Raw genomic sequence first — 11,737 nt, forward strand, 5'->3', positions numbered from 1 at the left:
AAAGTTTGGGGTTTACTTACAACTGTGATGAGTTCAAAACGGGGATACAGATCAACCAGCATTCCTCAAGAGTTCTTTGCCAAATATTTTCTAGTTTCAGAATTCCACTGTTGTTTTCAGTCATTTTATCCAAGTTGCCAACATCACAGCTCTGGAATTCGAATAAAAGAATTCTTTAAGTTAGGGAAGAGTTTATATTTGTACTTTAAAAATTCAACAAAGAGTTTAAACTTTGTACTTGAATTCGGAAAAAATGATCGGAACATGTTCTAAACGTGTAGATATTACATTTTCCTACCAATTGATTTCTTCCATTGAAACAGTCTACTAGTGAACCATTCTCATAGACTACAACCTTAATTTATAATAATTATTATCCTTTTCAATAGTATGTAGGATATATGGAATAAGAAAAGAAAGTAACATATTTTTTGGAAGTTGCTCATGTGATCATAGGTGAAAATGAGAAAATGCATTAATTCTAATGTGTATTGCAGATAAACTAATTTGAGTGAACTGCAACTACCAATATACAGAGTGAGTCATATGTATGGAAACCCATCAATAAGTTGGAGACTGTTGTAGATATAATACTGTAACTTTCAGGATAAATTATTGCTCAAATACTCTACCTTTTGACCTACAACTGAATTTCAACCCCTCATAAGGGGTGACTTAGGTGTTCTAACTCGAATATTTTTAATGTAAACACCCATTTTGTACTACATCATTTTAAAGGCATTTTTAGATTAAGAAAGATGGCATCGATGAAAATGTTCTGTGATACTTGTATAAAAAATGGCGGCTGATTATAGTTTTAGTTTTCAGGGAAATGAGGGGTTGTAACACAAATATGTTGAATGTAAACAACCATTGTGTGATACATCATTTTAAAGGGCTTTTTAGAACAAGAAAGATGGCATCGATGAAAATGTTCTGTGATACTTTTATACAAAATGACGGTTGATTGAACTTTATAAATTATATCTTCAAAAACTAAAACTTCAATCACGCGCCATTTCGGATAATAGTTACATAGAACATTTTTATTGATGTCGTCTTTCTTGTTTTGAAAAAGCCTTTAAAACTATGTATCACACAATGCGTATTTACATTCAAAATACTTGAGCTACCATCCACCATTTCTTCAAAAAATAAAACTTCAATCAGCCGCCATTTTAAATACAAGCATCATAGAGCATTTCTATTGATGCCATATTTCTTGTTTTAGAATAGCCTTCAAAATGATTTACCACACAATAGGTGTTTACCTACATTTAAAATATTCGAGTTACAACCCCAAGTCACACCCTTATAAGGGGTTGAAATTCAATTGTACGTCGAAAGGTGGAATATTTGACCAATAACTTATCTTAAAAGTTACGGTACAGTATTATATCCACCACAGTCTTCAACTTATTAAAGGGTTCCCATACTCTGAGTATGAGTGACTCTGAGTCACTTTGTTTAGTACAACATTAATGAAAATGAAAATGATATCCACATCTGACATGAATTATTCTAAATTAGACATCTAAAGAAATTTTCACTGCCTTTGATAGCTCATCTGTTGAGAATATTAACTCATCTGACATGAAATATTGAAGGAATATTCTGAATTAAACATCCAAGAAATTTTCACTGCCTTTGGTAACTCATCTGCTGAGAATGAGAGAATTATAAGCTATTAAGGTGAGCATTGATTTTCAGGATACGAACAGAGAGGTCAGGTTGATGTTTATTTTTCAGTGTATGTCAACAGTCAGGTCGATGTGTCTGTTTCAGATTATGTCACACTCACGATCAACCTTGATTAAACACAAATACAATTTTAAGCATTGATTCATTGATTGATTGAGTACTTTATTTATGTAGATTACAATATATACTGGCTTATACGCTTATATAAAATAGCTCACAATACAGCAAAATTATAGATGAATTTACATAACTTGATATACACTAAGAAAATAATTATTGAACTGTATATGATACGAAAAAAGCAATTTGTAATAATTAAAGATAAATATTGTTATGCATCTACATAAATTGGCGGAGATTTGGACATATCAATGTCCATTGTCCAAATATCCTTCCCACTAACTCTCTACCAAAGCATGGGAGTGAACAGAACGGTTAAGACTTCCAGCACGATGACATCCAAATATTTATGCCAGCTGGTTTGTGAAAACTATCAAAACCAAAAGCTGAAGGTGGGATTTCGTTTGTGCGGATCCGCGTCCGGCTGCGTATGCGATTAGTCAAAACAGCAACTTTCCCAAACAATAAATCGTATCTATTTTTATTATATCCATCCAGTTGATATCGTATTCAGTATTAAAACTAGTAGTTCTGTGAACAGTAGACCTTACGCAGTATTCTCATCCACAAGTACCTGATTGAAACTATAGACCTTAATATGGAAATACAGCAATAGACTGGCTTCTCCACACATCTGTGTAATCTCTTGTCAGCTGATTTATGATGAATAATTCTATAGTCTGATTTTTACTCTAATATTTGCGTATGAAGGAGGCTCCTTTTTCCTTTTATATTATCCTAGAATTGCAACATTTCCAAAAACCTTGTATATACGTCGACGCGCAATTAAAAAAGGAACATACCTGTCAAATTTCATGAAAATCTATTACCGCGTTTCGCGGTAAATGCGCAACATATAAACATTCAAACATTAAGAGAAATATCAAACCGTCGACTTGAATCTTAGACCTCACTCCGCTCGGTCAATCACTGTTATATTAAATAGGATGACGTACGATATCGACTCAGTGTATACGATACAAATAAATACGATTTATTGTTTGGGAAAGTTGCTATTTTGACTACATGCCGAACGCGGATCCGCACAAACGAAAACCCACCTTAAAACAAGACCAACTTGTTCTGTTTTCAAGTTTATATTTCCTCATCTCACAACAATTCAAATCATTGAATGAAAAACTACTTGTAAGTGCGTTGATTATTTGCCCCTCAGATCCTCATCACCAAGCGAGGATGTGGCGACCATCTAAACGTTATCATATGCCATGCATAATGACATTGATAAGCCATACAAACAAAAACAAATCTCGACAATTGGTGAGGATATTGTGGTTCGTTCGTGCGTGACAGGTGATAGATGATTAAATGCCTAAATTAAAATAAAAATCCACTGTTTTAACAGCTTCGTTATTAAATATAAAGAGGTGAATCTATTAATTCATATTCTATTAATATCATCTATTAATTTCACTTTTGCTCCTAGCTTCCTAATCTTTGCTATTAATTCACCTGCTGATGCAACAAGAAGAAGTAGATCAGATCTTATATACTTAGTCCGTGGTAAAGACGTCTTGTCGAGTGCATTCTGGTGCAAGACAGCATTTTAGGAGGTGGTCATCTGACTGGATATCGCCACAGTCGCAGTACGGGTCCTCAATCTGCCTCAAAGTTGTGCGATTTTCTTTCGTGCAGGCACACTCTGCTCTGATGCGGTTCAGAGTTTTCCATTTGCCATATGACAGCTCTGCTTCTGTTGGAAGTTCCTCCCTCAACACCAAGTCAGTGGCATCTCTACACTCATACCATAATCTCATTCTTTCCTGGAGCCCAGCTCCTGTGGCACTGTCAGAAAGCTGCGTCGGGACTTTAGCCGGTGATTTGCAGGGGTGTGGCCAAACATTAGGTGTCTGTTGTCGTTAACCTGTCGAGTTCGCTCAGCCCTACCAGCTATCTCTCTTTCGGCTATCCCACTGAGTTGGTACAGGTAGTAAGTTTTCGTTGGTTTCAGAAAACCTGTCACAATTCTGCAGTTCTCATTAAGGGCCACATCTACCTTCTTAGCGTGGGCTGATCGGCTCCAGGCATATTCCGCAGTGGAGAAACACCGATTATATACAGGGATACTGTGGTATATACTAGTAGTTCTGTGAACAGAAGACCTCACGCATTATTCTCATCCACAAGTACCTGATTGAAACTATAGACCTTATGGAAATACAGCAATAGACTGGTTTCTCCACACATCTGTGTAATCACTTGTCAGCTGATTTATGAAGAATAATTCTATAATCTGATTTTTACTCCAATATTGACAAATGGAGGAGGCTCCCTTTTCCTTCTATATTATCCTTGAAATGCAACAAGATACATGATTATATACAAGATTGACATATTGTGGAAGATACATGCGGTACTTTTCATTAGACAGTCAATCTCTAGCCTGAGTCTGAGAGAAGTCAGTATTCCTGATCTTTGATTTTCTCTAAGATCTTCCCTTATCTCTGTCTGAGTTTTCCCCACCAATCACAATTGGAGGAAAAATGCTCTTCCAAAACACCTCCAACGTCAGTCGTCAATAGTAAGTCAGCAGACTCCCACGAACGTCTTCAACTCCAAGTGTAAACAAAGTGAGTACCGCTTATATTATCACACAGCTCTTTCATTCTAATTAGTTCAGAATTTGGTCCTCCAGAGTTGAAAGTTACCCCACAGCAACTAACAATATCTCACACATAGTTTGTTCTATTCAATTTTGAGTCAACTTGGAAATGTGACCGGTGTGGTCACGAAACCTTGGTCGTGTACCAAATAAAACAGTGTAGAATTTGACAACATATATGTGTTTTTATTCAATTATGGAACGGTTCTACAATATTGACAATGACTCGAATTTCTATTCAATTTTGAATATTGCAGAAGCCTAATGAAAATCCCTATATATGTTTTAAACTCCATGCACTGACATAAGCACTCATAAGTAAAAACGATCAGACCCTGGTTGCACAAAATCCTGTTGAATTTTAATCATAATTATATGCCATGAAAACCAATCAGAGAAGCCTTCTCTTCAAGAAAATCTAATCTAAAATGCCACGAGAATCAATCAGATCAGATTTTTTTTTAAAAGAAGGCTTCTCTGATTGGTTTTCATGGTATATATTCATGATTAAAATTGAACAGTTTTCTACTACCGGGCTCAGATCTGTGAAAATAATAAACATTCTATACCTAGAACATGAATCTTACAATTCACATTCCAAATTTCCATAGAATTGAAAGATTTTTATTTTATTTTTGCATAAACTAAACACAACTCATAAATAAAATACAACAAGGGTTCATATAAGAGTTCTATATTCGATGATAATGAAGAGGTTGTACTATATTCCTAGCAAACATACCTTGTTTGGAGAACTATTGTTCCTTGCACTAGATAGGTTATGCAGAGCTCTAGTTGTGCATCGACGTTTCTGATCATGCAGATTTCTAGCCTCGTCTAAACGCATCTTCATCAACTGGAAAATATTTTGAAATAATTAGAATATTTTCAATTGAAATAAGAAAAATGGATTCAATTCAATTTAAATATTTTTATTCAACAAATGTACAGATACATTGAATAACGTCATATATAATAAAATAACAAAACACAGAATAAGAATTTCATCACAATCAAATATGTAAAAATTCTTCAAATGAATATTAGGACAATCCTATCAGATATTTTCTCAGCTTGGCTCTAAAAATCCTCAACTCCTCCATGGACTTTAAATTTCGGGGCAGCATGTTAAATATTTATCTCCCATGAAAGTTGTCATTTTGAAAAATTCTAAAATTATGTCTCTGTACGATTCTTCCGTATCTAGTATTATATCTATGTGAAATATTACTTCTCTTTTCTAAATCAGTGAATTTTTTAAAGTACATTATGACATCAAAAACATATAGCCCATAGACTGTCAATAAGCCTAGCTGAAAAAAAAAATTGTTTCACCGAGTCCCTCCTTTTGATGTTCATGATAATTCTCAGTGCTCTTTTCTGCTGAACTAATATTTTGTCCAAGTTTTTTTCGTTGTGCAGCCATAGATACACAGGTCGTAAGCTATATTGGAATGAACCAATGCGTAGTAAATTGCTTTCAGAGCATTCAGCCCACACACATTGGTCATACGCCTAAGAGCAAACAGGCCTGGTGATATTTTCTTCAGCACATGATTGACATGCTTGTTACAAGACAAATGTCATCAATCACTAAACCTACGAATTTTGTGCTAGTTAAATGCTCTGAAATGTTATCATCTAATATAATGTTTGGACTTGAAACACCTCTGCACTGCCTAGTTGAGAAAGGGACTACAACTGACTTATTGGGATTCAGGATTAATATTATTATTATTATTATTATTATTATTATTATTATTATTATTATTATTATCATCAAGAGACTTGAAAAATTGCTTCCATAAATTTTTGAGTGTTTTTTGTTTTAATAAATGACTGATATAAGTAGTACAGATGGAAATTACTGAGATATTGCATTTATTTAAATGCTCAATTATTATTGAACGAAAATCCAAATTAAATGCTGTGAACTAGGAGGTACTGGGTTCGATTCCCGGGCTGACAAATAATTTTTGAATAGTATAGCGCTCATCGAATTTTCCATCTAGCTGTTTACCATGTTGTCATTATTTGCAGTTGCAGAAGTCTTCTCTTACTAGCCACACCATTTCTTAATAAGTGTAAAATAAGCTGTAAACAAGCAGCGATCAACCATTGCGAGATATTAGCAAATGGTATGCATAGACTGTACATGTCTCTCCCAGTAAAAGACTCTAAAAACATAAAAAATCATGCTCAAGCTATGTTTTCTCTTTTGGATCTACCTACAAGTGTGAGCAGACATTTTCAAAAATGAAGTTTGTTAAATCCAAATACAGATCTAACTTGCCAGATGAACATTTGAAAACAATTTTAATGATCGGAGCCACAAAGTTTTATCCTAAATGGGCGGACATTCTAAGTGGAAAAGAAAAGCTTCTCACTAAAAATAAGTATTCTCTTCTAGCTTGGTAACTTTCTGTAAATTCGTGTATTGCCAAGTTGTCTTATTTCTATTAGAAAAATTATTATAATTTTGTTCAACTTGCTAAATTATGAATTGTCAAGTTTTCTTATGACCTTTCTACACTCAATAAATTGGACTTTGCATTGGAATGAAATGAATTGGTTTGTTCCTTCCTGTGTTTAAATTAAACCTACTTGAAACTCCTCATATTATTCAAATGGAAATATAATAATTTTACACCCCACAATTCCCGTCGTGTGTGTCCCCACAAGTCAAATTCCACGTACATCCTTGTTGTTGGCCCTCTAAGCCTCCCAAGAATTAACAATGTGGCCCTAGAATAAAAAAGGTTGGAGACCCCTGCCCTATACCATGGGATATCTACTTACGCTATTGTTTATCTATGGATTTGCGTTTAATAATAATGATATCTTTTAATAATAATAATATGAGTAGCGTGAAGGCACCAGTGAATGAACATTTAGGAACATCTATTGATATACTTTTCAATAAATTGACAACGGAAGTAAATATTCTAGTAAAAAACATTTTTATTGGATTCTCAACATCATAAGCTTTTATTTCATCTGTTGATTAATGGTGTTCATATAATGTAACCAAATGTCGAAAATATAAAAGTGATGAATGAAGTAGAACACTAGTGGATGAACACTTGTTACCAGTAACTGAACACATTGAAACCAGTGAATGAACATTACATTTTCCTGAGATTTATGAAAAAATTGAAAAGCTGCAGTGGAGGACGAATATTAATACAATTGATAGTATAAAATAATTTTACAACAAGAAGCAAATATATTCGTATGGTAAGGGGGGAAACATAATACTATCATCACAAGAAAAAAGCCGACAAGAAAAATTAAAATGATATGCTTGTCAGTTGAATAGCTTTGTCAAAAATCTGGTGTGGCGCACTCACACAACTTTCCTTGCCGTTATGAAAATTGATCACCTGACGCTTGTATTCACGAGCATCTCAAGTCTACTATTCAAAGATCTGAGCCAGCTGGTTACAGGACAATAACGCTGGAGGAACATGAGGCCCACTATCTCTTCATAGTGAATGGTTTAATAGAATCAATTAACAAAAACAAATTATCATTTAAAATTATAGGTCTGGAAAATGAATGTACAATGAACTATCATCTTAACTTTACCTTGAAATTGTTCCTTGGCCTTGTCCTCAAAGGTCCGGTTAAACCACTTCCGACTTAAAATAAATAAATAAATATATAAAAAAACTTTTGCCAGCTGATTGAATCAAAGCACCAGCTTTCCCTACAAGATTCAAAAATCTCGAAAACACAATTATGCAGGTTTAGACTGCCCGAACTGTGACGGCCTATAATTGAATTCTCAAGGCGGAATCCTTCAGGTAAGCAATGCCTTAACTCAACAACTAACTTCACAAACGGTTCAAAGAAAACGGGCATCGAAAGAAAAATTCAAAATCTATTAATGTGAAAAAACATGTAGCCTTGATTCACAGTCAGTGGTTGACTTTTTAGATCGGTGTAGGCCTATACATAGAGTGGAAAGGGCAAGCACATATTTTAAATGAATATTCTGTCATATTCAGGTTGAGAGACTGGAGCAGGAAAATAACTAAATCCAAATTCATACTATCATACATGAACAATAAATTCCTTTTTTGAATAAAAAGGACAAACAGAGAAGGAATCCAACATAAAAATTTCCTCTAGAATTAACATTATAAATACAGTAGGCTACCTTTTGTTTATTGGACGTTGCATATGTTTACAGATATAACTAGGCTACATTCAACTTTAATATTGAACATACTGAGACTGCTTATCTCCTTTTGTATTCATCGTTATGTTTTCCAAGGCATCTCTCCCCTAAGTTTCCAAGAATAGAAAGAACATCAAGGTTCAGGAAAATTTACGCAGGGAGAAAATATATTTTTAAATAGTGTTTTTCCACGGATTCATTTCCACGGAAAAATTGATAAAACTAGTGGAATACTATCGGAATGGCATGTATGCCATTCATGTTCCGGCAGTCAAAATGTTCAATATTACCGCTTTATTTTCATTGATGGTATCGGAAAGATATGCTCACATTCAGCGTTCACAGCCATTGTAGATAGTGCAAGAAAACGAGAAATCTTGAATCGACTCTACAGAGCTCTAAACTGTAAAATTCAAAATTTCTCGAGTCTCTGCGCCACTCTGTATATAATGACTCAATGAATACTAAATATAAATATATTGTAATTTTGTAGAAAATTACAATATAAAAACATAATAAATAATTATCAAAATTACCCTCCATGTTATTGCAATACTACTTGCTACTAGTTTCAACCCTTTAAGATCCATTTTTTTGTGAAAAATTATCAAAAATATCCTATATTTTATTAGTAGTTTCAGCTTTTCAAGAGCCATTCACAAAACAATGGATCTTGAAAAGTTGGTATAAAATACTTTGAAATGGGTACTTTTGATAATTTTTTATTGTCTTTCAATAATCAGAAGCCCTTAAAAGAAGAGTGAATATTACAATATAACAATATACATTTTTTAGTAGCCGGTAAACTTGGATATTCAAGTTGATACTCACATTTAATAAGTTTTTCTTTTCGATGATGGATAGTTTTGAATTCTCCTGAATAATGTAATATTTTATGAATGGCTTGTAAGCATAGAATATGTTTATTTTCGATGCCTTCCTCAGCGCTGTTTGGCAGGAGTTTACAATTTTCCGATTTGAAAATTCGATTACTTCGCCATCGCAAGTACATACAATGAGATCGATTGCATCTTTGTCTATAAATGAAAAACAAATCGAATTAATCGACCAGCTATATATCACAAATATAGCAAATAATACAAATAATATAGCTATAGGCCTACATTTTTGGGCTATGCTGTTGTCTGCTCCCAATCATATTAAATTGTAATAATGATTTGTGATTGTCGATGGAAAAAAAAAATTATATTGGAATCACTATCAAACGATATCAAGTATGATGAACATTATTCAGAATGAAAAGTTTTCAGAATAAAAGCAGTAATGGCAATACAGAATCTTGAGCTGTTGGTACTAAAGTTTTAATACATGATTATTCTAAATGCACCACCATGAATAGAGATCAGCCTTCATCCTGTTTGGGGGGCGGCCGTTTGCCGTCAGCCGGACTGAAGGTCAATCTCTCATACGTGGAGACGCCTTCTTGGATTTCTTAAACCTTAAGGCTGTGCAAGGCGAAAAATAAACTTTTTACTTCGTGAAATTTTTCAAAGTTTTTGATTTGTATATCATCAAGCTATCAAAATGAAAAAGTTTTCTCCGGAAAACATTACTTTTTGAGATATGAGTGTCTAAAGTTTAAATTTTTGGGACAGACCATTTCAAATTCGGTAAGAGATAAATCCATGAGATTCAGAGGATAGATTCTTCATGGTATTGTTGATCTAGTAAAACAAAAATTTTCTAAAAATATCAATTTTTAAGGTAGTTATTCAATTACTAAAAATAACGTTTAGTTTGAGTTATTTTTGGTAATTGAATAACTTTTCCAAACTTGATATTTCAGAAAATTTTGTTTTACTAGATCACAATACCATGAAGAATCCATCCTCTAAATCTCATGATTTATCTCTTACCGAATTTGAAATGGTCTGTCCCAAAAATTCAAACTTCAGTCGCTCATATCTCAAAAAGTAATGATCGGAAAAAAATGTTTTCCTGAGAAAACTTTTTCATTTTGATAGCTTGATGATATACAAATCGAAAACTTTGAGAAATATCAGGAGTATAAAGTTTATTTTTAGCCTTTGCACAGCCTTAAAATGTCTCATAGCAATAGTTTAAGGATGCTTAATTAATTGTAAATTATTGTAGTAAAGTCTGTTTTGGGCTTAATGCCTGTAGTCTTCCTGGTTTTGTAATAAATAAATATTGAATATTAGCAGTGAAAACATTGTTAATTTTCTTAATTTTAGCTTAATACGGACACGAAACTCAACTGGAGTGATCATATCGATAAAGTAGCAAATGAGTTGAGTAAGGGTATTTTTCATGTTAAAAAGTAGTGAGCTTAGAGGTTTCACTTACGTTATATTATACTAATATACATATTAATTTATCCTCGTGGCCTTGATTTGAGTCTATTAAGGTGCGTACAGATAAACGCGCCGCGAACATGAGCATTCACTTTTAATCAGCTGACTATATCTGTATTTTTACAGAAACGGTAAGATACAGATATAAAAACCTTAGCATCAGCTGATTAAAAGTGAATTGCTCATGTTCGCGGCGCTTATATCTGTACGCACCTTTAGAGCTGTGCTATTAGATTGTTAAGATTGCAAAATAAGCTATGCAATTAATTTGCGGCCTTTCTTGGAGAGGTCAAAGTAATGAGAGTTTCAGATCAATACGTATCATGACAATACCCTCAATTCATTCAATCAGTGTTTGGCAAATGTCAAGGAAAATTATAGTAGATGTATGCAACAGGGTATTAAACACAGTTACAGTATCAGATGGACAAATGATCCAGTGGTAAAGTTCTGTAACTTTGTGAATTCACAAAAATTTAATACTACACCTCTATTGTTCTGTTCAATGCTGTAGGCCTACCTGAGAGTATTAGACATTATTTTTCACTACAATTATTTTTTCAAACAATAAAAAAATTCTGGTTATTGAATCCTCATCATAAAGTAGATGGATTTTATGATGATGTTAATATTAAGACAACTTAATCTAGTGAATTTTGATATATCAATTGACTGTCTCTGTCTGTGATTTTGTAACTATTCAATGCTTTTGAATGTTGTTGAATTTTGACTCTTGACGATAGCTCCTGATATCACATCAATTGAATCATATTCAAT

The 11,737-nt window shown here is 33.4% G+C and overlaps 1 protein-coding gene across 1 annotated transcript in view; it reads right to left on the reverse strand.

Annotated features, from left to right (window-relative positions):
- The window catches only part of LOC111044562, a 156,459-nt gene that overhangs the window by 48,275 nt on the left and 96,447 nt on the right, over nucleotides 1-11,737 (reverse strand). The window contains exons 2-3 of the mRNA XM_039420234.1: nucleotides 5,184-5,297; nucleotides 21-151 (exon numbers count right to left, since the gene is read on the reverse strand). Coding sequence (XP_039276168.1) covers nucleotides 21-151; nucleotides 5,184-5,297 — 245 coding nt within the window. The remainder of the gene's footprint in view (nucleotides 1-20; nucleotides 152-5,183; nucleotides 5,298-11,737) is intronic.

This window comes from Nilaparvata lugens, chromosome 2 (genome assembly GCF_014356525.2).
Source record: "Nilaparvata lugens isolate BPH chromosome 2, ASM1435652v1, whole genome shotgun sequence".
NCBI lineage: Eukaryota > Metazoa > Arthropoda > Insecta > Hemiptera > Delphacidae > Nilaparvata > Nilaparvata lugens.